Source organism: Folsomia candida, unplaced genomic scaffold, assembly GCF_002217175.1.
Source record: "Folsomia candida strain VU population unplaced genomic scaffold, ASM221717v1 Fcan01_Sc028, whole genome shotgun sequence".
Taxonomy (NCBI): domain Eukaryota; kingdom Metazoa; phylum Arthropoda; class Collembola; order Entomobryomorpha; family Isotomidae; genus Folsomia; species Folsomia candida.
The window spans coordinates 630,935-658,219 of NW_019091220.1; the positions used below are offsets into that span (position 1 = coordinate 630,935).

Consider the following 27,285-nt stretch of genomic DNA (forward strand, 5'->3'; position numbering starts at 1 on the left):
TGGGCTTTGGCCTGAGCAGCACAACAGCCATTGATTTCCCTCTTGTTTTGAAAGGGAAAGAAAGCAATTTTGAAGAAACCATTACACTGGTGGAATTGCAGATTTAAAAGAAATTGGTATTTTCTTTGGGGGAAATGATGTCTTGCGAACTTTTGAACTGCTGCTGCTGGATGAAACCGTTTTAATTAAAAGTTTTTTTTAAGAAGGAGCCCGTTTTACAAGTAAACGATCGCAAAGCCTTTTATGCTATAGCGAGAAGTTATGATCTGAAATAAACTTTTTTTGAATCATTCAGCATTAAAGCTCATCTATTTGCTTTTGTGTCAAAAACATGAACCCCTATCTTCCCCTTTTTACGGTTACTACTTACAACCGGCTCAAGTCGACTGGTCTCCCTCCTCGCTGGCTTGTAAAAATCCTTAATTTTATGGTTTCATGTAATGTGATTGTATATAACATGGATTTAAAAGGACGGACATTTTATTTCTCGAAAAACTGAAATGCAATGGTTCCAAATGGAAAAAAAAGCCAGGCAGCAAAAAAGCTCTAAAAAAACTAAACCTAGTATAAACCATCGAAGCAGGAGGAAAAGAGGTTCAAGTTTTCTCTCACACTTTCACCGACCGACCAACGCACCACCACCACCGTCCAAGTGAAAGTCAGCCTTGGTGGTGTGGGTTTGTATGCCGTGTGGGTAAAACTGAAGTAAAATAGCATTTCATTTCTCAGCCTGCCTCTATTTTGACGGTCTTACCGACTTCATATAAATTTTATGGGTCATAACCAATCCAGCGTGGAATGAATGTGATGTAGCTCGCTGATGATGCTGCTGCTTTGCCGGATGGATGCAGGAGCAATGACGGGATTTATTAGGGTAGTTTATGTTCTCTATTATGTCCACTAATATAGCAAAAGGGGCAAATTGAACTGCTATTACGATATTAAACAATTTCAAATGAGGTTTTCCCATTCAGCGCACTTGATTCCGATTTCTCTCTCCGTACTCATCACACAACAGATCCGAGAGGAGTTTTGTTTTGTGGTGGCTTCACTTATTATTTCACTGGTTTAGCAATCATTATGCATTCCTATCGAAAAATTTAATTCCTAGTCGTCCGTCCTTTTCCAATCTGAAATCAAGCGCCAGAAATTTCAGAAACTTTCGCCACACGAGAGGAACATACACGAGAGGAATATGCTGCATATTTTATCCTCGTCGTTGTCGCGAGGCTTTCAATTTGTGGTCACACCATGAACATAATTATGCATGGATGGAGATCCTCCGATCCTCGGGTAGTGTGCTGGTCAAAATTCGAGTCACGTGGGGTTACGATTATATTTTCCAGGCTTTCTTCCGAGGTGGGTTTGTTAGTCAAAAGCTTTGCAAGCAAGCAAGCACAGTAAGTAAGTGACATTTGGTTCAATATTGGTTTTGTATTCATGGGGGAATGTTTACGATTGGGGAATGTTTATTTCTGGACCATATTTCCTTCACTAGTGAAGTGGCAGAAGAGCCGCTCTCTCGACTTGTGTCGTTATTCTCCTCTCCATTATGAATGGAAATTCTTGCATGTGGATGGCGGACGGAGGTGAAAGTTTGGTTGTATCGTTCCCATTGTTGTGTGTAACTCTGCATCATCATAATTCACCGTTAACTCTGACTCTCTTCCCGACTGTGTGAGATAAGCGGGTGAAACTGGAAATGGTCTTGGAAAGAGTCAGACATGGCGAAACGAAGCAATGTTGTCAGCAGAGAACAGTTCATTCTAAACTTATTAGTTATGGCGTAGGTGGAAGTGGTGGTGGTAGTGCTGATAATGAAGTATACAACTGGAAGACAAAGGGGGACCACGACACAAAATGCATTCATGATTTTTGACTCATTTATCAAACCTTGGGATTCGCGTATATGTAAATGCACAAAATATGTCAGGTATACAAAGTTCAACGTCCCACCGTCCGTCATGTTTAATACATTTATGTTATCGGAATGAAAGAAGATTCTACGTTGGAAAGTTTCTGAACTCGGAATAAAAATTTGCATGCTCAATTTACTAGTTGTATACGTAAAACAAAACTTGCCGCAATTTAAGAAAACAAACATTTTTTGTATTATACATATTTTCAGTCGCTCCGATGATAAGAATTCTTAAGAATCAAATGGTTGGTGTAAGTATTGGTTCGGTGGCAATGTTCGACTGCTATGTGGAGGCCTTCCCTTTTGCTGTCACTTATTGGGAGCGACCTGACGGACGTGTTTTAGAAAATGGAGAAAAATACAAGATTTCCACGAAAGAAAGTGGAATGTACAAGGTATGACATTTCATTGTACTATTTCACCTCATCACTCAGAATACAAGAACGAGAAAATATTTCACTTTCAGGTCCACATGACGCTAAATGTGACAAGAGTGACCCCCAATGACTTCGGGCGCTACCACTGCGTCGCCAAGAATGAGCTTGGCATCACCAAAGGAGACTTTACCACTTACGGTACTTATTTACTTTCCTAATAGTTATTGTTTTATTGCGAGCTTCTTCTTCAATAGCCACAGTTGTGGGGCGCTTGGGAGTAATAGCGAGCATAAATAAAATACATTCGAATAATTGATTCATTCAGAGGTTGACCCGAATCTGGTGACTCCGCCGCCTAAAACGGGAGGAGGAAAGGGAGTCGCAATCTACGGCCAGGTAATAACAAGAGAGAGGAGAAAGTAGCCTCTTCTTACGAGTCGCGGTAGTTGAGGATGACGAGAAGGATGGTGGACAAGTGCCCCTAGAGCTCAATTTCGTCCAACTTTAATTATAAGATTTTCTCCGTCCTCCAGTCGTCGTAAGAGGTATAATTTGTCCTGATGAAATTCTGAAAATTTCCACAGGCACAACCTGACCACAAAGACTTGGAGGAGTTATGCCCTCCAGTATCCACTCCGGAACCGGTAACTTTTCTACACATTCGGTTTCTAGTAAGAGGAGCTAGTAATATAAGTATTTGGCCAATTTATTTCCAGTGTCCACAATGCATTCCGAAGGTAATAAACAAACTATAAAAATGCTCGGTTAAAATAACTAAATAGAACAAATTAATAATAAACAATTCATTTCGTGGACTTGTAATTAATGTGTACATTGTATAAAATTAATATCGGAGGTGGTCTCGAGAACTATCAACGGTCACGAAATACTCTTCAGGAGGATATCCAAATTCTTCGACCAATCGATCAAAATTTTTGAACGATTTGTAGTGACGCTTGTCATCAGGGAAGTTCAGATCATATCGGATTATCAGATCTTTCTTACAGATCGTGTAAGGGAGCGTAGTCACTTGGTCCAGGGTAGCCCAGAGGGGTGGGCTGGACCGGTCCAGATCTTCATCTTCAACGAATTCAAACATCGGGACTCCATCGACGGCATATTTATGCGCTTTCTTGATGAGGTCGGCAGGTGGGGTTGAAGCTTCCGTTATGATGTAGCGCTCGACTCCATGGATTTGGTTGAATTTCAATCCGTATGCCTGGATTTAAAGAATTAATATTTATTTAGACCGGTCTAACAGAATTGAGAGCAGTGTAATTAATAAATGATATTTACCATCAGAAATCCTTCTCCAATTTCCTTCGTATAGGTGGAGTTGCATAATATAACCTTCTTTTCTACGCAATAGTCTGGGTCATCGCAGCCAACGGTTCTGTTGTAAATTTCCTGGTTTCTTACTGTTATTGTTAAATTGGAAGGTCTCATTGCGAAACGGCCCTTATTTCCATTATATATTCCGACATAGTCTTCAAGCTTATTTTCAACTTGAACCGGTTCAATGGATTTAACAGTTTCCCATAAATCAACACCCATGTTATCCGGATGAATTAGACATGCTACATATATTATGTCCATGGGCGGTCTAGCTTCGTCTGATATTTTCTTGCTGTCTTCGATCACGTCATGAAGATGGTGTTCAGGATTCCTATAGTTGGCATTGTTGTCTGATCTAGCTTTTGAAACGCCAGTTCTCATCGTCGACGCATAGTTGGACGATTAGACATTCCGTTTCCCACTTGCTTTGAGGATCCAGAAACCCTTGACTGGCGAACCTAATAAAATATATCAAAATTAATCTCCAGATGCTCCCGGTCTTGTTGTCCCCAATTTGCTGCCAACTCAAGCTCCTCGCGTCGCTCCTCAAAGGCTTCACGACCTGCTGATGGATTCTTTTCCACCTCCTTTAGCCAATCGATCAACTCCTCACGACGTTGCAATTCCCGGAGATTCCATGAAAGCTAAAATGTAAACAAATTATTGAACCGGTTCAAATGATTGTTATTTACATTTATTCATATTGGACAAAGTACAGAATGAAATAATAACTAATTTACCCTTCCATATCGTCGGAGGTGAAAATTTTCTGGAAGGTCCAAGTCCGCGGTCATATCGCTGGATGAGCCAGATTGAGTATCCGGGCTGGACCGGTCCAAGTCGTCATCGTCTTCGTCTTCCTCATCCTCCGAATCCGAGTAAATTACTCCCGATCTCCGTCCTCTTCTATCGACCCTCATTACATATTCGTCACTCGATTCCACATCTTCGGACACGAGCCCACTATCATCAGGATCACTATTAATAACAAAAATAATTAAATCCTTAAGTTACGAACGTACAAAGAAACTTGGGACCGGTCAAGATTGCATGTTTTAATTAATTATGTTTAGGGAGAGGAGAAGGGGGCTAGGTTTACTTACATGTCGATAGGCACCGATGAACTATCGTCCGTCTGCATCGTAATCCGTAAACCGTCACTGCTTCAAGAAGGAAAACTTGATTTTTTTTAAATTTTTGTGGGAGCACTTTTCAAATCGACTAATCCCTTCAGTTGCCAAACTCCGAATGGCTGAACGATTTTCGTTTGCCGATGTTCAACAAATGCCCTCATTTCGTATCAAGTTTCAACTTGTTTGCTTGGCATCAGGCTTCATGGCTTGGTCGATTCTCCCCGACCAATCCAAGAAGCCTGCTTGGTATCACTCAGCCAAGCAGCGAGCGAGCACGTGCAACTTTTCATACGGGACGAAATATCATTGAGTTTGGGACCGCACATTTCAAATGCATTCAGCTTCTCTATCTCCTTACTGATTTTCCAGAATTAAAATAATTTATTTCTGTCTCCAATTAACTTTCAAAATAAAAGTAAACGTAAACGTAAAAGTAAAAGTAATTCAATATTGCACCGGTGGTGCAATATTCCACCGGTGCAATATTTTAATATTAATTAATATTAATTTTATTATTATAATATTCGAAGGTGGAACCAGGAATAATATGCCGCTCGGGTGGTTTTGCTCTTCTCGACATGGTACGTTCTTCTAAAGTGTATCGCCTAAACTTCAGTCATTTAACACAAGATTTAATTTATAGGTGGGCTGGGAAATTTATCCTTTGGGGAATCTTACAACTCCTTCACAAACCAATCGGACACAAGGTTCCTTTACTGCCAATTTAACTTTATTGCTCGCACTTCATTCATCTAATCGTCCTCCACCTTTCCATTTCCTTAATTCACGTACATACACGGCTATAAAGGCCAAAGAAAATAGCACTGCAATAGATACTACATAGTTCTCTCTCATCCACTTAATCCCAGAATGGCAAGAGTACATTTCTTAATTGAAATTCAGTTTATAATTAAACACTAAATGCTTCTTAATGCAGTCGTTTGTAAATAGCTGAGAGTTTTATACGAAAAAGATAGTCAATTTGTACCCTTATCTCAAAGCAGTTAATTTAAATTCACATTTTGAGATTTTAGTTGCTTGGCCAATGTGCCAAATATGTATACATTAACTATTTTCCCCTAATCAAGTATGTACAAATATCCACATAGATAATTCTGACCATTAGAAAAGAAGACCACTTTAGTTAGAACTGCTCAAATCAGTCTACCCCCGCCGATTTCTTTGTCGTGGTCGTCCGCATTTGCAGAGAATGTCCAAATCCTAGTAATTCATCAACATTAATGTCCCGAATTAGCCCCACTTTCTCCCAAGCTCATACTAATACTGCAGCGAAATAATAATGGAAAGAGCAGGTGTATTGAAGTGGCAAGGATTGGACTGCTCTTATTCAGATATTTTGTGGTGACTGCTCTTCTATTGTCATCCCACGACCGCACCATGGCCTAATGGCATCCTATGCAAAACAGGGCATGGCAAAGTAAACGAATGATTTAACCACTCAAGCATAATACCAGAGGGGAAAGTGTGCACATACAGAAGAAGAGTATGCATGCATCCATGCATGCATTTATATTAGGAGAAAGCAGCAGCGAAAGTAGGTTTGTTTCCGAGACCAGAAAACTAAACAGTCCACAATTTTGCGGTTGTCCTTCCTCCTCTTCCCCAGCCCCACATTATTCCGGGCTTTGTGTGATGAAGAGGCTAATTATGTAGGGATTGAGCGTTTGTGTGTCCTTAATAACACTGGTCTCGTTTTAAGTAAATAAATGCATACATATTTATATTATTCTTGGTCTAGCTTTTTCTCTCATTTTACAGCAGCCGTAGTGTCAGCCTGTTCTGCGGTATTGTCCGCCGTGGGAAAACCTGGTGAGTAAATTTGCATTAAAAGATTTATGTATGCACACTGAATCCTATGAAGCTTATAATTATTGATTTATTAATTCATTGCAAAAACAGAACAAAAGACAAATTATGATAAAATCTATGGCTTTCAGTGTTCAACCGGTTTTCCTCGCACCCCGCAGGATGCTGGATGCGTGACCCGATCACCACTGGGGAAAGATACTGGGTCACAAGGGTAGACGACACAAATCATTTGTATGAATACTACAACAAAGTAATGATTCTACATAAAATTCAAATTGTTTAACTTTGAATTATGCATTTTGACAACTTTGCATGTTATATAACTCATTTTTTTTCTTGCCCTACAGACTTCGTTCACTCAAGACCGACCCACAAGAAATTACACGCTACAACTCCCTTTCCGGGTGAGTGAGTTAGTTCACTACTATTACATGCATACAACAGCAATGTCACTTTCTTTCGTCGTCGTCGTCCCCGTCGTTCTGGGTCGTTTCCACTTTCTCTCCATTTTCTCATCTCATTGTTCTAGCTGTCAAGCCAAATGATGAAATGACGTTATTACGTATTCTCTCTCTCCTCTCAAAAAATTGCCCCTTCTCACTCTCCGAGTTGACACTTTTGACATTATACGCACCGAGTAAACTGCTGTTTTCCTCTGCAGGTAGAAACTGTTGAATCTCAATCAATCTGGTAATTTGATATAAAATGTCATTCTCTCCCTCGCCGTCACTCTCGTGTCCATTTTTTGAGCAGTCTCACTCACGATACAAGATCACAACAACCTCATCCCCCACACAAATTGAATTTGGGCAACAAAGCTGGCTCAGCTCAGCTTGCAATATTTGTATGATGCTCGAGACTCTCCTCATTCTCTGGCTGGAAGTGAAAACTCCAAAAATATGGGATGTTCATGTCTTGCAGGCAAAGTTTTTCGTGAAAAACTTGATATCACATTGCTATACACAATAGAATGCAAACACACACAAAGAGAAAACTCCCAGTAGACAAGGGAAGAAGAAGAAGAAGACCGAATGAAAAAAAACTACACAACACCAACTCTCTCCTACTTTCTCCCCTTCGTTCATCGCAGTAATCTTCGTCTTGGTGTGAGATGTGCCTCGTTCGTTCGTTGTCCTCCTCCACTTTCTTTTGTAAAGTGCGAGTGAGTGTGAGCACACTTTAGTCATTATGTCTCGCATTCAACCTCAAGTGAGTAGCAGGGGAGAGAGAAAGCTGGTTCGGTCCAGCCTTATTTATAAGAAGCATCCGTATGCAAATTTTTTATCACTTTCCCTCAGCACTACTGTGGATATGCTCTTGTGTATGTATGCTCTACTGGAAGAATAGAATGTAATGCATCCACAGACAGACGGTAATGGCAATGAAAGCTTTTTATTGCCTTGGGATTGCGTTTCATAGTTTAAAATTCGAAGCAGTCGTGGAAGAAAAAGCCAAGATGCATAATTCTCAAGTTATAAGTCTGACGAATAGTTGAAGAGGGGGGTCGTCTTACTTATGAAAAAAATATCCTCCGCTATAGTTCATTACGTAACCTGAATGAGAATGACAAGATAGCAAATATCATCCCATCATTTTATATTATTGATGACACAAACTTGTCGCGTAAAAAAATGTGTTATTTGTGTGTCGTTATACTTGTACTGACAGCTACGTACGTACGTATGGACACTACACTGTACAATAATTTACCCTTTCTGCTTCATAAACTTTCCAAGAGTTTTGTTGCGAAGGGAAAGTTTGGCAAGCCTCAAAATACAGATTGCATCACGTCGCTGCATGCACATCAAGGATCAGAGTTCCCCTGACTCTTCTTTGGCTGTTGTGTAACTTGTAATAATAGAAATGCACCAGCAAGTTGTGTTGCATGAGATCAGTAAACGGCACAGGCTACACGACCCGTATGGGTTTCATCATCATCATCGTTATTGCATTTACTAGGTTCGTCAGTATTTCAAAGTTTCTCTGTGCTTGTCTACACGTCAGAAGTGTTGTTTGGTGATAGTGATGGTGGTCTGGTGTGGGGAAAGTTTGATTCGCTAGTGTGAGTTAGATAACAATTCGAGACGCTTTAATATATGTATGAGTGAGTGAATCTCTTGATTTCTAACAACAATAGGGAGGCACTAATGCAAATGTGGTATTCACTCGTATGCATTTTCCAGGCTCCTCAAAAGTACATCCACAGCTCATTCTGATGACTCGATCTTTCTCACAATAAACTTTGTACTTGTACTGAATTGATGCGTGTAACATGACGCTCACGGGGAAAATGCTACACGGATCAGCACTACAAATTCGAATGCAATTGCATCCTCGTGTGTCAAGAACATTTTCAAAAATCAAACTGACATTTGAATGAAGTTGAACAGAACACAGTACATATTTCATAAGCCTCGAGGGGATTGCAGCAAGCAATGTAGAGTTGGTAGATAGTTGCCAGGGACCACAAACAGTGGAATTGTTGTCAGATGCAAATATGATAAACTTATGTGAAAGGCGTACATATTTAGTAGTTGAACTTCTCCAGTTTTGTAAGGGCAGTGTAACAAGTAACACGACAGGGAGGAAAGTATGGCGCTTAAAGAGTAGCTATCTTTTCCCTCAACCGGTCCAATGGTAGAGCTAGTTTCAGTATCATTGAAATTATAATAAGGCGAGAATAAATAATGAAACATAACTCGACTGCTTTCCGTTGGGTGAAAGTGTTTGCAGGAGGAGGAGGAGCAGGTAGTTTGTCGTTCCGTGACAGATACAAGATCAATTGTTTCCATCTTGTTGTGCAAACAAATAACTTTTCCCCTCCAACTTTGTATGACCTTTTCTCTTATAGATCTTTATATTTTCTTAGATCTGTATATGAGTTGCGTAATATTTTGGTGAGTCAAAGGCCCAAGAATCCGAAATCATGGAATTATGTTGAGATATACCGTCTGGGAAATATCTGTCACAACAAATAACCTTTCTCCGCTTTCTTCCCCTTTTCGAGAGATCACTTCATACCGTCTGAAATTTATTGATTCGATAATACGATTCCCCCGTTACGATTCACTTTGTTTTCTTGGGTGACTTTTTGGTAGGTGGCTATTTAGTATAATTTCCATACTCGCCTTGTCATCAGCCTTTTCAATTTTGTTTCACCCCCTTGTTGTAAAATGCATATGGTGGTGAAGTGAAAGTTGGAAGAATGTCAAGTCAACCACTCACTCAAGGTTGGCCAACCATCGTCACCGTCAAGCAAGAGGATTATGCATGTCGAATAAACAAGGTTGGTTGGGTAAATTGGTTACTAAGACCGGAGGAGAGACCTCAATCTATCTGCATTGTCTGGACTGGAATCGGTATGCATGCATCGATGGATGGGGAGGATGTTGTACGACTGTAGATACAGTCAAGTGAAAGTGGAAAGGAAACCCATTTGGGGTCCGGGGGAAAATGGTGATAGCAAATGGAAAATGGCTGTGCGATGCATATTTCATGCTTCATTAAGCTTAATTTAATCTATACAACCACCACCACAAACACAAGGTATCAAAATGTTACGGTCTCCACGTAGTGAAAAGAACAAGGAGAAATAGAGAGAGAGACAAAGGGATTGAAATAAACCTGCGGTGGCCTGGCCGCACCCATTTATTCGCTATTATGCAACGGCAAATCTCCACACATGATGGATACAGAAAGGGCAAAGTTTGATGTATTTCATCCATTCAGATTATGTACATACAAGCAAAGGTTCGATCCATTAGTCCTTTTGCCTTTTATTAATTAATAATTTTGGAGATGGATTTACTAAAAATAGATGAACCGGTAAAACCAGGTCAGTGAAAGTACGCTAAAAGCCTATGCACATATTTTCTTGTTATGTCCCAGAATTACCCAATAATGAACGTTAACTAAAAATGATTGCGCAATAATATGAGAAAGAAGTCTTTGTAGTCTGAAACATTATTATGACTTTGATAAAAAGAAACGAGATTTGATCTCAGAGTTCATTAAAGAGCAAAATGAGAACTCATATCACACAGATGTAAAGAAAGTAGCGACACGAAATGCAATTTCGTACATATTGTTCCGTATGATATGAAGTAATCTCGATCCTTACACTTACACACTCACGCTGTGAAATAAAGATATTATTTGTTTTCACTAGAAATGTCACAAAGGAGTCAGTATTTACGACAAGACGGGAAAATTACTCCTTGTTTCTGTCAGTAGGAGGTAGGAGAAGCTTGACAAAGTTAATTACGATGAAAATACTACCAGAATTCCCGTGTGTCTTGAGGAAAAGAAAGAAAACGCAAAGCGTTGAAAAACACGAATATGTCGCAAGTGCTCCTGTCACTCTGCATTTCCTTCCTTTTTTCTGGCTCTCTCTCTCTCCTCTCACGACGATGTGGACGAACACGAACAAGTAGAGAAAAAAAGAGAACGAGTGGATAGAACTACACAGAATACAATTTCAGACTGGAAACAACATAGGAATAGAATTTTGCAAAGTTTCTTTCAGGTCGCATAAAATATGGAATGTCAGAGAGCTGAGCACCACCACTACCACCAAACACATTCTTCCCAATAATAATCTCGACCTTTTATTTTCTCCAAGACGGGGAAGGTCACTCGTTCTCGCACTTACATGTTCTCGTACGGAGCATATAGTTTCGAAGCAGAAATGATATTTTCACTAGCATTGTGTGAAATCGCGTGGTGTGGTGGACAGCAGCCGACCCTGCGGACGGACGACGCGGACGAGATGTAAGAGGGGGAAGCTCGAGATCAATACGGAAGTTGAGTTGATGTTATCATCTAATGGCTACATGAGGGTCTCTTCAACAAATACTTTCTCCTCTGACAACTTTTCCACCACCACCACCATCGCCACGTTGTACGAAACGATGTTATGTTGTTATGTATGTAGTGCTCCTGCAAGAAGGAGAAGAAGTTGCCTTTAGTTCTCCAACTGTAAAACCAATCCCTGCTATTTCTTAACCACTGCCACTGCCACCACGAATACTACTTCAACTTCTACCACCCATCTTTTGTGCCTTTACTGGTACCTACCTATATCTACTTGAATGGAACACTGCCACTGGCCTGGCCCAAGTTCAATTGTTTGTCGAAACACTTTTCTCTTCTGCCTTTTGTGAGGAGTTCAAGTGGTCAGGTCCTTGTATACTTTTTGTTAAATTGCTTTCAGGTAGTTTCTTGGTTTGGTGGGTTTGCGAAATGAAAATGAAAGTGGTGAAGGTGGAGGAGTCGAGTGGATGAATTGTGCTCAAAAGTTGCATTAATGTATGGATTTAGACTTATATATGTACGTACGTGTTCCCATAATGTGAACAATGCAAGGATAAAAAAAGTGGCTTTAGCTTTACTTTCAGGAATTTAAGAGATATAATCAGAGAGAGACGGACTGGCTGCAATTTTTAACTTTGAATGACGATCAGAATAATTGGTGAATGCTTTCTTTCTCTTTTCCTCTCCTTACTTATACAACTCTTTGAAGCTCTGAAAAATTATTGTTTAAAACTACCTGGTCGTGAAATATACGGGAAAAGAGCGAGATAATTCTTTCCTTTCGTCTTTTGAGTCTTTTGGATTTATAAAAGACCTCATTAGGGATGAAAAAGTGGAAACGAACGAAAATGGAGGATATCCTTCTCTCGTTCTGTAACTTGTGACGATGTGATACTGGTTGGTGTAAAATTAAACCCAGGAAGTGTACCTTGTTTTATGTATGAAACTCTGTGTGCAAAGTCTGATGAAAAATTTGCTCATAATTTTCTGCAGGGTAATTTCCACACAGTGTACAATTCGTCCTTTTTCTACGTTGCCAATTCCAAGGAAAGCGGCGGCCACCCAAAAATAGTCCGATTCGATCTCTTCAGCGGAAAGGTTAATGGAGGTACGTACGTATGTACATATTCATTAGTTTCTCTCCTCCACAATGTGAAATCTACTTTTTTCTCATCTCATTTCATTACACTTTTGGCTTGAAATATCTCCCCATTATGTTGCCCTAACCCTTTCAGTCAGTTGCAGGCAGCCGGGCTTTCTCCTCGTATAATGATATGCTTGATTTACGGTATCACTCTCATTCAAATGATTCTTCATCAGCAAATCCGCTTCTTTTTTTACGTAGTAGTGATTTTTATTCTACGCTCCTCTAATAAGGAGAGAAACCTATTAGTGGTACTGCTTCAGTACACTCATTCTAAAAAAAATTCATTAGAGGAGAAAGTCGCGTCTGGCTGCTTTCACTAATAGATTATCTCCATTGTTTTTACAGATCTATTAAAATTCCTAATTACAAATTGGTATTAAATATGTACGATTATTACAGAATTGGATCTGCCTTATGCATCATTTTCCGCCGATAAACTCTACTCGTCCGAACATTCCTGGGTTGGTGAGTGGAATAAATTTTGTTTATGTTCGAAAGTCGTTATAATATTTCACACATTTATTACATCTTCTCCCCCGTATAGATTTAGCCACGGATGAAAACGGTTTGTGGGCCATCCATTCCCTGGCTGGGTCCAATAACACTGCAGTTGTGAAGGTGAGTAGTAAAGTCATTTAGTTAGTGCAAATACTTACACTTGGTCCACACACGGAGCTTCCTCGTCTGAGGTCAAAACCACACAAGTCATAATTATTATATGAACTTTGACTCGTATCAGCTTTCTGTGTAACATGTGTTACACCCGCCGCTCTCAAATGGCAATAAACACCTTGCGAGTAAGTAGGTATCCGAAACTTTCTCTCAATAATTTACAGCCATAACTGCCACAAAGCTCATAACTGAAATGCTTTCGGGTTCCTATTTCTCTTCACATTTGGAGTCGGTTAGCAGCATTATTATTACATCACCCGCAGTATATTTAATAGTGTATTTAGTATATAAGGATTCCTCCTTCATACGAAATCCCACATGAATGTGTGTGTTTTGCGAGGGAGGGAAACCACAAAAGTAAACATTATTGACCAAAGGGAGAGAAAGTGTCGTAGGGGTGGTGGTAATGGGATGACCATTACCAGCAGGTCGGGAAAAGAATGGTGGTCAGGAAATTATTAAACGCTTCGAAAGCCAAGCTTTTAATTTGGTACAATAACGATGAAAAAGATGGAGTTTTAGATTAAATGGTGTCATTTATTAGTACAGATTTAAACCTGCTGCGCCATACTCTGTTTATCTGAGCATAATGAAAATGAGGACATTGTTCACTTTTTTTGCAAGTATTTTTTGGTTGGAAGTAAAATGGCGAGATTTCCCCGAATTTTTTACCGCTTCACCGCCTCCTCACATTATGACTCTTATGCATGTATGGATAAGCTTCATTAAAACCTTATCACACTTTCGCCCTGATAGAAAATGGAGCTAGGCACGTAACCAGTCCGCACCTATTTTAACTTTTAACTGCGAAATGCCAACTTTCAACTCTGTTTCATGTCGAATTAGCCTACTCGCTTTTCATGACATTGATAATGTCACGTTGTCCTCTTGCATGTTAAAAGGTTGAGAATTTCTAGCCTCGTGAAATTCGTGTTGGCAGCAAATGTTTGTAATGCATGACAAAAGACGAGAGAAAGTTTTTTTTTACTGGGGGAAAAATTCCGCAGCCGTAACTAGTTTTTTTCCCTGTGTGTGAAGTTAACCTTTGCTGCTGCTGGCTTGGCGGGGTGCTAGAGCTGATAAACGTTTTTTAACATTTGCTTCATCTGGCACAGTCAAAGTTGTTAATGCCTTCAATGAGAAACTGAGAGAAAACAAATCGCATCCTTACTTTCACTTCTTCTTTCTCTGCAGATTGGTTTCTGCCAACCTCTCCGCTCGCTTTCCTTCTGTCTGTAAATATTCTGGAGACTTTCCAATCTCTGCTCTTGCCTTGCCTTCTCTCTCTTCTTGACAAAATCAAGATAGTAGTCAAAGTTAAATTGTAAGAGGAGCATACTAATGAAGTATGGGTAAACAATAGAGCCGTTGATTGCTTCCAAAAAGCGAGATACATATACCACCAAACAGCGTGCAATTAAAATGAACGCATACTTATTACTTTACATAGTACGCAGCAGAGTCCTGTTTAGCATTGTCTATCCATCCATCCATCTCCTTTTCCAAGTTTTGGTGGAAGAGATGGTCTTCAACTTTCTCTCTCACCAATATCGAATAATATTATGCCTCTCCAGCTAAAATGCGTTTGTCATCCAATATCCAAAGTGTTTGCAGCTTGCAGTCTGCTGCCGAGATTAATTAAAATTTGTGCAGTATAGTTGTTTCAAATTAATCTTATCGTCAGAACGCCAGCCAAAGAAGCCTAGATTCTTGATCCAACAACAACATCCACCCGTCGTCTTGAATATTATAGAAAATACGTACAGCTCAATCATTGATCGAACACTTCTAACACTATTTTGTGGTTTTCCCCAGAGCAGTATGTACCAGTACCGTACCAACCGTGGTATATGGTGGTACCAAATACCAGGCCCGGGGCCCGCAAGGGCCCGGGCCAGGTCACTAGCTTTTCACTAGATATAATGGACTTTTTTGGGTATTGACGATTTTACAAAAAAATATTCCACGCAAAAAAATTTTCTTACATCTAACATGAAACTGCTAGATTTATTTGTTTTTCATGTGTAATTATGCTTGTATGAATTTAGAGCAAACATACTGTGTCACCTTTAATTTTAATAGTTTGACTTTCGAATTTCAAATAATATGAAAAATCCTGATTTTAGCTGAAACGCAATTTAGAAATTCAGTTAAAAGGGAAATTAGCACACTTAAAGAAAACCTAAAAGTGTGGATCGACTTATTTCTGTGCTTGAGGAATTTTAAAATTTACAGGGTAAAAATCGGAGAGGATCACATCACGCCTACGAATGTTTCGTTACAATTTTGAAATATGTAAATTACCTGACACCAAAATTTGTCAAAAGTTGCCATATTGCTATTATATTTTGTGGGATTTTGGGAAATTGTAAAGTGTTGGTACATTCTTAATTTGTTGGAACCGAAAATGCGAACTTCAAAAATTCAATGTGAAAAAAGCAAAGATGCTTTTTGGAAACTCAAATGTGCCTCGCTAGGGGACAAATTTAACGAAACCCAGTGATAAAAGTGGATATGAACTTAGGACCATTAACTTACAATGCGATGACACCATCGGTCTCTCTCCGGTTTTGACGAAACCTCGATAGTTATGCAACCTTAGACATATAATAGAATACGTGTTTCAGGATTTTTCATAATGCTCAGCTTAAAGGAAATTATAACGGAATCCGTGAGCGAGAACTTCCATTTTGACCGTGACATTTTCTTGCGAGGGAGAAAAATAAAGATTCTCGCTTACGAATACCATCATACATAATTTCGTTTAAGCTTAAAATGCGTGGGCATAGATTGGTTTCCTCCAATTTTGACCCGACCAATTTAGATTGCATACACAAGGAAATAAGAGGACGTAGTTTTGTGCATACCCCGTTTCTGCCTGTGAGAAAATTTTTGAAGTCATTTTGAGCCAAATTTGGATTTTTCAAAGTTATGTAAATTTTTAAATTTGGGCCCTATTGCAAAAATGAAAGAACATTTTTTGCAAAGCATGACATTGAGTTTAAGGAAATTCTCAATTTCAAAAACTTTAAATTTTTTCGAATTTTCTGATCTGGAGCATATTTTCATACAAATTTCGAACGTTAAAAGTTCTTCGAAAAACAGTTCTTATAATTTTATGGAAGTAATTTTGAGCAAACACGTTCTTTGATTTTTGAAATAACGTTAAAAATTCAAAATTAACAGCTTTCTCAAAAATCCTGATTTGGCTGAAAATGTATTAAAAACTTGTCACAACCGAAAAACGAACATACCGGAAAACGAAAATTACGGGTTCAGTTATTTTAGTGTGTGAGCAACTTATTTAAAATTGGTTAGATCAAAATCCAAAGAAATCAATTCAGGTCCACGCATTTTAACTTTAAACGGAACTATGATAGAGTTCGTAAGCGGTAAAAATACTGGAAATTCTCGCTCATGGATTCCGTCATAATTGAGTTTAAGCTGAGCATTATAGAAATGCTGAAACACGTGTTTAATTATGTGTCTCAGGTTGTGTAATTATTGTGGTTTCGTCAAAATCGGAGAGACCGCTGGCGTCATCGCATTGTGAGTCAGACTATAAGCTAACTGCTTCAGGCCCAAATGTTTACGATTGTATATTTTTTTCTTACCGCTTGGTTCAATTTTAAAAGCTATTTTCAGCTAAAACGTTGACTTTTCAAAATACTGTATGTTTTTGAATGTGTACCTTTCAAGAAATCAAGAATACGTGTTCTAAGCATTAAATAGAATTGAGTTTTCGGACCGGCATTATCGCCAATTCCAAATGAGTCTGGGAATTTTTTAAACTTTTAAAACGGATAGAAAAGTAATCAATCGAAAAGGGTTTGGGAAACGTTGCGAAGTAAGCGAAAAGTATCATATTCGCATATTTATGCAACTTATACGTATATAATTTTCTCCGTCCCGGCGATATTTTAAAAAATATGGCTGAGTTAAAAGCGCAAGTAAGTAAATTGTCACTATCTATTTTCCCACGGAACTGGGAAAATAGTGTACTCTTAAGGGCCCGGGGGAAGATTTACTTGATTTTATGTTAGCAACAATAATTGCCAGGGCCCCAAGATTATTATCGCTCTGTTAGGTTACGACCACAATTAATTGACACCGTTTCTATGGGACACTCACGTTCAAAAGCTTTGGTTTTGTCACTGCTTTTGAAAAAGTTTCCCTCAAGTCCCTCAAGTTTTTGAAAAAAGTTGTTTCTTTTGTTCCATGGATACTCAAAATGCAATTCCTGCCATTAATTTGGCAATTCTAAGCCAATTTGTCCTCACTTTACGACCAAATATCTCCACTGCACAAGAGGGCAGATCGTCAAAAAAAACTCAAGTAAAATCTAAAGATATGATTAACGCATTAAACATAATTTAAAAAATCTGCCCTCTTGTGCATTGCTGAATTTTATCGTCAAAGTTGACGTGATTTCTAAGCAACTTCCCCCAGGCCCTTAATACTCGTAGAATATTATCTACTTCGTTCCAGAATATTCTGTATTCTGGAACCAAAACGATTACATAATATCGAATATATTGAAATTATGAAAGGGCCCGGCACCGAAGCTCATACCAGGCCTGACAATTTCACGGTACGGCTCTGGTATGTACATAGTCAATTTCTTTGTTTTGCTTGTATAGCATGTTGTGCAGCAGCAGCAGGTCGCTTCCTCCTATCCATCCACACCCTTAAGTGGTTTCTTGAAATTTGCATCCATCCCATTCAGCAGCATCATCCTACTCTCAAACTTTCTTCCACCACCCCCATCAGCACAACAACAAGCGAGCAAATGCGGAGGATAGAGAGAAAGTGGAGAAAGGAAGACTAAGAGTAAATTGAATTCACATTTTCATTAAGCAATAGAGCGTGATACTACAAGACAACGTAGGCTTTGATACGTACCAACAGCAGCAGCAGCAGCAACCCTGCTTTCCACCCAACTTTATAAGTAGACAAGGTTTTGCCGTTGGAAGTTAAGTTGGAAGTAAATAAAACAAAGTGAAAGTTTATTCCTCGCACTCAAAGAGAGAGGCTAAAGTAGAAGGATTATAATAAATAGTCAGCAGCCCGCACTAACCCAAATAATATTCATTGTACAGTGTTTGTTGTTCGTATTACAAACTCGTCCTCATCCTCCTCCGCTGTTGAGATATTATTAATTCTTTGTGCAATATGCACATATCTTTGTGAATGTGGCTTAACTGCTTAAAAGTTAAATTGGTTCCATCCACCGCACTTATGACGGAGGAGAAGAGCATGCGAGAAGAGAAGAGAGATGTTGAGTTTGAGGCTCATCTTTCTTTGTGTAAGTGTTTATTTTGCCTGTTGGGTTTCCCTCGGCAAACTTTCACTCTCCATCAACAATGTGGATATATTGATGACTAGGTTAAATAGTGGGTTGTGCATGTTTGTATGGTATAGAATCTGCCGTAATAATGACGAGGTTTATAACCAGGAATCTTCAAAGGTTTCATTTCCTGAGAGATGCGATGATTCTGTATTTGATTTCATATAATGTGTCCCTTACTTACTACAAGTACGTATTGAAAGATAACAAGAATGCTCCCAGTCGACTTTCATTACTTCGAGAGACTCTAGGACGATATTGATTTTCATTTCCTTTTTGGGTGAAATTCTTCTATCAAGAGATTGATGAAAAAGTGTATGAAAGGCAACTTTGACTATAAACATGGCTGTAAACATCGTGTCGAAAGTGCTACTTATTATTAGTCGTTACTCGACGGATAATAAAAAGGTACATAGTTGTAACATATGAAAAAGTGGGAAAAGTTCATCTACATTTGAAACCATTTTTATTTGATCAGATGTAGAACATGCTACACAGATCGAGAACTGGTCAAGTTTAGTCTGAGAAAAATATTTGCGAATATAATTTTGCGAAGACTAATATATGGTTTTCTACTCTTTTTTCTTGTACAGATCCACGTGGACCAAGACAGCATGATGGTATTGTATGGCTGGAACGTTACAATTAGTCACACTTATGCTGTAAGTGAAAGTGCTTAATCAGTGATTAACTATATTAAATTAGCAATGGGGGTTGAATGGGGAGGGACTAATATCCATAATTACACTTGAATATCATACATTTGTGTAGGGGGACATGTTCATCATCTGTGGAGTACTGTATGCCGTTGACAGCACAACAGATCGAGACACCAAGATCCGGTAAGAGCTAAATTTGTTTGTTTAAGGACACATTTGATGCGGATAAGATGACATGTTAACTTAAGTGGTGTCTGATGATATGGAGAAATAGAGACCAAAATGGGGAACATATGATACCAAAAACCCATTTGCAAATACCAAAAGTGTGCAATCAATCCCTGGTGAAAGTGTTTCTCTCAATTCTAAGACAAATCTTCCTTTCAAAGTGGTGGTTCGCCGTTATTCCTCCACCACACACGAGTCTTTAAGACGACGATATGTATGTCGGCTCTATCACTGGCCAAGATTCTAAATCTAACAAGACGTGCAAAATTGCCCTCCTGAGAACCAATTCTGATAATTTATTGCGGTCCAATTGCAATAGTTAGGTGCTTTGGGTAGATAGATCTTGGTCTGGCTGGGTAGCAGCAGCGTTGGGAGAGAAAGATTGCATTGGTCTCGCTATCTCTCATCCCGTTCACAAACCAACACAAGAATTGGGACATTTCAATTCTTCAATTTTACGAGCCAAGTGTTCAAATTAAGTGATATCGGATTGTGTCAGCATTCAGGATAGATAGATAGATTGTGTAATGGCGAAAAACAGATGCGGGACACAAACGGGTATTATATAAGTGGTTGTATAATAACACCTTTGTATTTCATTGGTGTTGCTGAATGTACATAATAACGACGAAATGTTCGACACAATATTGTCCGGAAAATAGTTTCAATGTTTACTCAAATATTTTCAGCTTGGCGTTGGACCTGTATCGCCGAAATTTGCTGAAGGTGGACCTTCCCTTCAGGTTAGTGTTTAATTTACCACCCACCCAGTGCCCACGCATTGAGTGTCCCAATTCTCACGATTTTCCACATATTTCGTACGTAGCAATCCTTTCCGAAGCACTTCGATGGTTTCGTACAACCCAAAAACGCGCGAGTTATTTACCTGGGATAAAGGAAACCAGCTAATTTACCCCGTGAAATATAATGAGATTGGGTACGACAAGGAAGAGAAGGAGACGCCTCCAATCGCCGAGGACTTTTACGGGCTTCCTGTCACCTATCCACCCAACAACCTTAATTAACCAACTATAGGCTTTACCCTACACATGTATACTTTAAAAAATCTTGTCAATCACAGTAAATATATATATAAATTCATATTTTGTCGACAACTTTCACGTTGAATATCATATATTGTCGTGTATATTGTTACATACATACGTACGTTCGTACCACTAAATATTTGGGTATTTGTATTCTTAAATGATATTTACGTAATGTCGACGTCTACCGCTTTCAATGAAATTATAAATTTGTACATGAATGGAAACTGAATTTTATGGAATCTGGAAGTCAGTCAATATTTCTTTGGTACGGAAAAAAAGTTGTTTAAAAAAAGTGACACGACTCACAAACATATTAAACATGTAAATGTAGTTTTGTATAAGTTTTAATGCACTGTAACATTTCAAACAAACGGTACTTTGTAATAACGATATATACTAGAAATTAAACATGTAATTGTGTAATACATTAACGTTAAATAAAGTGATGATCTATTAATACCCACATTGTGCCATTTGTGTCGTACAACTATACTTTGGCATGTCAATTATGACGCGGTACATGATTTATGGAGATTTGCAAGCGAAGCATAATATTCGCGTTTTTTTAAAGGAGTTTCCTACTTGCTGAGAGTTTCAGTAAGAGTTCTTGCACTCATTTCAATATTGACAACGTCTAAAAATAAAAATTAAGGATTTTTACATACAGTGTGACAAAATGTCGTCATTGATAACGTACGACAACTCTCTCTCGTGAAGCAGGTTGGTTGAAAAAAGAGGCTCAATTTGTGTAACTAGTTCAGTATCGGTAGGAGGTTGTGGCCAACTAGTTATGGAGGAAGTTAGTGAAGTAAGTGAAATCCCAGATGAAATCCCAGATATTATTAAAGATGACGAGAAAGTTCTTACTCCATACACATTTCCAGAAATGGTGAGCATTTTCAGATTTATCCAGTATTTTAAGGATTATATGTATACATAATTTCAGTATTAACCGAAAACTGACAGCCTTCATTACCGATTTAGAGCGAAATCCCACCAAAGTTGGCAAATTATGCGTATCTAGCATCGCTAATTAATTTACTTTCGAATACCTAGGTAATTGGGAACTTGATGTGCACTGCCATCGGGCAGAATCAGATTGGTCGCTTCTCCCTGGAGAAACTCGCTCCCATTTCCCCAAACCCGACTTCTTGGTGTACAAACATTCCAAAAGTGTTGGCCGCATGTCAAATAGAGCTACAGACAGAGCCTGAAATTGAATCAGTATTAATTACCAAAGATGCCTTATTATGGACAAATATTTGCCTTCTGGAAGAATCTTACATCGCATTCGCAAACTTTCCCCGCTTCGCGTCCCTTCTCGGACCTCAAATCCAAATCTTGAAACTTGACAAATTTTTCGGTCAAATTCCAGAGATCTCATTCATTTCTTGCTGCGTGTCGCTAAAGTCACTAACAATTATTCAAATGGATGTGACACGAGGGCCGAGAATGCTGCTGCCTTCCGAATTTCCCAACTTTAGCAAGACTTTCGCCAAAGTGAGATTCTTGTCGACGGAAAACATTTATTTTGAAAACCCAAGGCAGTTAGAATTCTTCAAGAATTTCCTCCATAGGTTTCCCAAATTAGAGCAGGTTTCCATCCCACATCCACACAGTGGTGGGTCAACATCAACAGGAGGAGTCAAGATGAGAAACCCTACGCAATGGGAGACTATGAAAACTTTGCAGTTCAAATATTTAATCAAGCCAGTCATTGACTATCTAAATGAACGCCACAACAACATGAACCTTCCCGTTAATCCGATCAGAAGAACGGTCAATGCTGCAGGCGTTTTTTCCACCGTGTTTCCAGAACTTGCCAATGCGTGCGCAAAGAATGGTGCGTTTTTAACCAACGTTAGGCAGAAACAGATTGAAAATCTTTTCCTCGCACAGGATTCCACCCTTGGGAAAATTTTATACTTGACGGACGCCCTGAACGATCGGAGACTCTTGGCGAGATGGGTTAATTTGGAGAAAATCTGCTTAAAAACTTCAGTCTGTGATATAAGATCGGAAACCAGGGAGGGAAATAAAATTCCGACATTTCCCATTCTGAAATCGATTCACTTAATATTCGACTCAGATTCTATGCTCGATCCAGGATTTCAAGCTTTGAAACGCCTGCTTCGTTTAATGATTTGCCAAACGCGAGCAAGTGTGAAAGAATTGGTCGTTCAGTGGTCTCCGTTTGGAAATGATACTCCGCCCGATATAATTAATCCGATGGAAATTGTGAAACATTTACCAAATCTTGTGAAATTTCACGCTAGCCATTGGGAAGGTTGGGATGATGACTTACTTCAACTGTTGGGTGGTCTGAGGAAATTACAGCATCTGGCGATTGAGGATTGTCCACAATTCACAGAACATGGAATTATGGGCCATGATGCAAATAAACCTGTAATTTTGCAACTTTCAGGTACTTTTGATGGAAATCTGTTGTAGTTTCAACATCGATCCTAATCTATTACAGCTTGCATAAAAGGATTGTTTTTAATGTATAGATTTGAGGCATATTGAGATAATAAATAAGACTGGATCAAGCTCAATAACGGATCACTGCTTCGAAAAAGCGTTTCAACACTTGAAACTGAAAACATTTGTATTTGACGTATTTCCGAATTTAGTAAATGAGAACGTAAACTTATTTCATGATAAATAATTATCCAAATAATTTTCTATAACTATTTACATTACAACAGGTGACAAAAACAGGATACAAATGCTTAACTGGAGGAGAATTTGCAAACTTTATTGAAGTATTTCCCCAACCAAGGCACCTTCCCGTGGACATGCACAAAGACGAGTTTGACCAGTTGAGAAAATCATTTCGAAACTGGACGTTTTAAAAATCAGTACCCATTTCCATCCAACTACTCGTCCGCCATCTTCAGTCGACTCGCCCAATTCCAGTTTGAAAGTTTCCTTTACCAGGGATCAGCTACGGCTTCGGTTTACAACTCTGCTCAACTTTTACGTTTCGAATTCTTACTTTGTCCCAACGTTTCATTTCATGCAGTTGGAGTCGAGTCGAAACTAATTGTTAGTTTGCTTGAAAGTAAGTAATTTAAAAATAGGGTTGACCTCGAAATGTTACTTTTTATCAACAACTAAATCAACATACATATTTTCCTATAAAATTATCTAACTGCTGCCCAGATTTTATTCATGTCTCATTAATTACAACTAATTAAGCAAGGATTAAACCTCCACCATGTCCAGGCACACATTCACTTTTATACGTGCATACATGCACTTTAATAGCTCTTCAAACAGTGGGAAAAAGAACCAAGTGTCAGAGCAAATGATAATTTATTCATCTCCGATATTTTATTGACTATCCTAATTAGACGTTGCATGAACTGCCAGTGATGTAAACAAAAAATGAGTTAACCATAATTTTGACCAGCTCATGGAGGAGCAAGATCATTTTTAACTCTGCCAGGTTCTCACTTTTACTAACAAGACAGCATCCTCAATCCTCTCCAGAGAGCTGACCAATTGCCTCAGGCTTAATTCAATCAAATCAACGTGAACAGAGAGTCTCAGATAATTAATACGGCCAACACCATGGCGAGAGGCTCCAGCAGAGTGGATTTTGATTCGTCAACCATTCAGCAACTATTTACTTACCAAACACAAATAAATTAACTGGTCAGCATCACTGAACTTTTGAGATTTTCAAATATTGCAAAACATCGCGTGTTAGCCCGATTTTTTAAGAAAGTAAAACGAAACCACACATCATGAATGATTTCTGACAGTTTATTTAGTAAAAAAAAATGCTCAGTTTTAATCTCACCACAACAAAAATAAGGGAATTGTGTGCAGGTGGACAAGTCTCAAGAATTTGGTTGGTTCAGTTGCCTGGTTTATTAGATGTACTGGTAAAATAAATATTGTTATACAACAAATGACGATAATCACAAGGTAGCAGAAACCAACTCCCGTCATCTCATCGCATGTTTCTTGTTAGTTTATGTAGTTGATGCTGATAGTAATAACTGACTGTTGTGATTTTCTTCTTTACTTTGCCTTTCTGTCCGCCTAGCTCATCATCTTTCTTCTCCTCGAAAAAAATTCGGCTAAGTAAACCAAATCATTATTCCAGTCAGTTTATTTAAAATGTGCATTCATGGGGCATATTTTGTATGCTGGGGTTTGCCAAATATTTCGTATTTATGCTATTACTTAGATATGTGTGCATACCTTACGGTGGAATGCTTGAGGTAACGTGAAATGAAATAATGTTTTGAAATGAGTTGAAGATCATCAAGATTTAAAACAACTTGGCCACATAATAATAATTATAATTTGTGACATTGCATGACCACAATAATTTGTTGCAGATATGCTAATAAACAACGTCAAAACATGCATACCAACGAGTTCTAAACACACATTGCATGGAAAGTATTCATAATTTTATCAAATATTAATTAACATTTATAAAATTCTTAAATGTTGAAGCTATCTGTTGTCGTTTCTTAAAAAAATTATCAGATCCGCATTCCGCATCACATAAAAATATATTCAAGTATGCACGTAAGAACATGGAGATAAGATGAAGGAGATAAAGTAATGGCGATGTGGTTTCCCATAAAATTCTTACTTGTTAATTTACGACCGTGCAAACCGCCCGCATTGTTTCTGTTCTGAGGATGATGATTTTCAAGACTTTGATTTGATGTACAGATGGAAGAATGACCTTTCATCAAGTGAGCTAATAACTCTGGTGATGCATTGTGTAGACAAAGTCTTGATGAGGATGAGGAGTAGTTTTAGACCACTGAATTAAAGAATGTTGTACATTTTGGGCAGGTGAGTTGGTTGGTGAGTAAGAAATTTGTTTGCACAAGGGTTTACGAGGGAGGAGAGAGACCAAGTCATAATTATAGGTTTATCTCTTCTTGGGAAATGTTAATACTCACTTAAATCATAAAATACATCATACCACATAAAAATTTAGTTAGTAGCGATAATGAAAATTAAATCAAAAACATACAAAAACTTGATTTTTGAATTCATAAATGTCGAAATATTTGATTTGATTTCTGGTAAAAATGCACCATTTATGAGTCATAAAAATGCACTTCCGTTCCTTGTTTGACATTCATTCTTACTTATGAATTATTTGTTTATCATTAAATTTGTAGCGTTATTACGAGTATCTTTCTCAGTTTTGTACGTACCCTTTTCGATACCTCCCATACATAATTTCGGTAAATATGTATGTACGCATCCACTGAATGGCGTCTGCTTCCGAGACTAGAACAAATATTGAGATTGGAGATTCTCGAAATACAACACGGGAGGAGGAGGAGATGAGCCTTTATTTTATGTATTTATTTAAGGGCTAACCAAAATCATGGCCAACTAACTATACCAATTTAAGCGAGGTATGAGAAAAGGGACCTTGTTTTCATCCCTCTCTACTTGACTACCACATATCTCTCATTCTGTTTATGGGCTACTATACTTATCTTTATTTCATATTTACTTTTCTGTCCCTCATAGTTGAGAACCCAAATCATCGTCCATCTGTGTTTGTGTGTAAAATGTATGATAAGTACAAGTCCCTCCAAATACGTAGCAGGCAGGCCCTCTGTGTCTGAACATGATGAGACTAGAATTCAAACATAGAGGAAAAGAATTAGAAAAGTCAATGCGTAAGAAGAAGATTCAATCTCCAAGTAATGTGAGAGCTTGGAAAGATTCCCTTTAGAGATATGTGTGTGAAGAATATCTGACTTTTTAAGCTTTTTTAAGATCAAGTTTAAGAGTTGGACCAAGATTTCAGAATGAACCATGAGAACGGTTGTCGAGACTGGAAAAGGGTGGAATTGAAATTGAAGAAGTTCTTTTGAATTTAGAAAACACTTTCTCATGATACGATACCATTTCTTAGCGGTTTGTTGGTGGGTAATAGATTCCATCCATCCCTTTTAAAATGCGTTAAATAAAAGTAGTAGTGGGTAAAAACCAAGTGGTTAATGCTCAGAGTAATTGTACTACTGGTAAATATAGCTCATTTCTGTATAGCTTATACAAAATGATTGGTCTTTCCTGATAGCATTCTGGGTATGTCGTGTCATGTTCCGTTTCTTTTTCGGCTCATTGTTGCACCAAACCAAGTGTTAAAGACTCATTCAGTCTAATTACAATTTTAAATTGAATTCAATTATTCAAACTGATTTGGACTATGCAGCAGAGAGACGACCAAGCTGTTGAAAGAGTGATTGGCTTGACGGCGACATAACAAGCAACGCGACAACAATTTAAATTCTTGTCCGCCCAAAGTCTCCCAATTAATTTACGGCATTTGCGGATATGTCTTCAAATCAACGAGGAATCTCCGCCTTTTCCAATGAAATTCATTCCAAAACGTTGTCATAAATAAGAAAAAAATGTATAGAAAACCATTTTTTGAAAGGTTCTCAGACGGCGACACAGTTCGCGACAACTTGTTAAACCGGGTGTCAGTCAGTTGATTGAAGTGCCATAACAGTCAACACAGTAGCCGTGTCAAGAAATACGGATGAAGATGAGATTCGATGCAAGGGTATCAAGATGCCTGCATGTCTTTCTCTCCTCCGACGAGATCTCCACTCGACCAAGACGACTTATTAAATCATAAATATATTACCAAACACAACATGCCATGCCACGACTATGAATTGAGCCTTCACTTTATTAACAAGGTCTCAACCAGCCAAACAATCTGGATCTGAGTGCTGCTACCTCTTCGTACTTAGATTGGACCCCACCACCA

General features: G+C 38.5%; 3 protein-coding genes and 1 long non-coding RNA gene across 8 annotated transcripts in view; 2 read left to right on the forward strand and 2 right to left on the reverse strand.

Moving 5' to 3' along the window:
* LOC110859966 overlaps positions 1-20,970 on the forward strand; it is a 60,762-nt gene extending 39,792 nt beyond the window's left edge. Inside the window, exons 16-32 of the mRNA XM_022109006.2 lie at positions 2,129-2,313; positions 2,385-2,493; positions 2,621-2,691; positions 2,880-2,939; positions 3,012-3,032; positions 5,294-5,344; positions 5,407-5,470; positions 6,543-6,593; positions 6,722-6,843; positions 6,941-6,997; positions 12,399-12,513; positions 12,952-13,017; positions 13,097-13,170; positions 19,165-19,233; positions 19,343-19,413; positions 20,148-20,201; positions 20,285-20,970. Of these exons, the coding sequence (XP_021964698.1) occupies positions 2,129-2,313; positions 2,385-2,493; positions 2,621-2,691; positions 2,880-2,939; positions 3,012-3,032; positions 5,294-5,344; positions 5,407-5,470; positions 6,543-6,593; positions 6,722-6,843; positions 6,941-6,997; positions 12,399-12,513; positions 12,952-13,017; positions 13,097-13,170; positions 19,165-19,233; positions 19,343-19,413; positions 20,148-20,201; positions 20,285-20,483 (1,439 nt within the window). The 3' untranslated portion in view covers positions 20,484-20,970. The remainder of the gene's footprint in view (positions 1-2,128; positions 2,314-2,384; positions 2,494-2,620; positions 2,692-2,879; positions 2,940-3,011; positions 3,033-5,293; positions 5,345-5,406; positions 5,471-6,542; positions 6,594-6,721; positions 6,844-6,940; positions 6,998-12,398; positions 12,514-12,951; positions 13,018-13,096; positions 13,171-19,164; positions 19,234-19,342; positions 19,414-20,147; positions 20,202-20,284) is intronic.
* On the reverse strand, positions 3,005-5,341 carry LOC118438951. Of its 4 annotated transcripts, none has more exons than XM_035859906.1 (3): positions 4,734-5,341; positions 4,371-4,608; positions 3,005-4,274 (listed from the first exon to the last, which is right to left on the reverse strand). In XM_035859906.1, the coding sequence occupies exons 1-3, from the start codon at positions 4,769-4,771 to the stop codon at positions 4,089-4,091; spliced, it is 462 nt and encodes a 153-aa protein (XP_035715799.1). In that variant the 5' UTR covers positions 4,772-5,341; the 3' UTR covers positions 3,005-4,088. The 4 variants fall into 4 exon arrangements, with proteins under 4 accessions (XP_035715799.1, XP_035715797.1, XP_035715798.1 ...); XM_035859904.1 differs by having other exon boundaries at positions 3,005-3,514; positions 3,592-4,608; XM_035859905.1 differs by having other exon boundaries at positions 3,005-3,514; positions 3,592-4,274; positions 4,371-5,341.
* LOC118438955 lies at positions 20,821-22,167 on the reverse strand. The gene is made up of 2 exons (XR_004837162.1): positions 21,792-22,167; positions 20,821-21,717 (listed from the first exon to the last, which is right to left on the reverse strand). It is a non-coding gene; the product is annotated as an uncharacterized LOC118438955 (long non-coding RNA).
* On the forward strand, positions 21,269-26,822 carry LOC118438950. Of its 2 annotated transcripts, none has more exons than XM_035859901.1 (4): positions 21,269-21,396; positions 21,564-22,932; positions 23,018-23,151; positions 23,216-26,822. In XM_035859901.1, the coding sequence occupies exons 1-4, from the start codon at positions 21,298-21,300 to the stop codon at positions 23,360-23,362; spliced, it is 1,749 nt and encodes a 582-aa protein (XP_035715794.1). In that variant the 5' UTR covers positions 21,269-21,297; the 3' UTR covers positions 23,363-26,822. The 2 variants fall into 2 exon arrangements, with proteins under 2 accessions (XP_035715794.1, XP_035715795.1); XM_035859902.1 differs by having other exon boundaries at positions 23,018-23,139.
* The last annotated feature ends 463 nt before the right edge of the window (positions 26,823-27,285 follow it).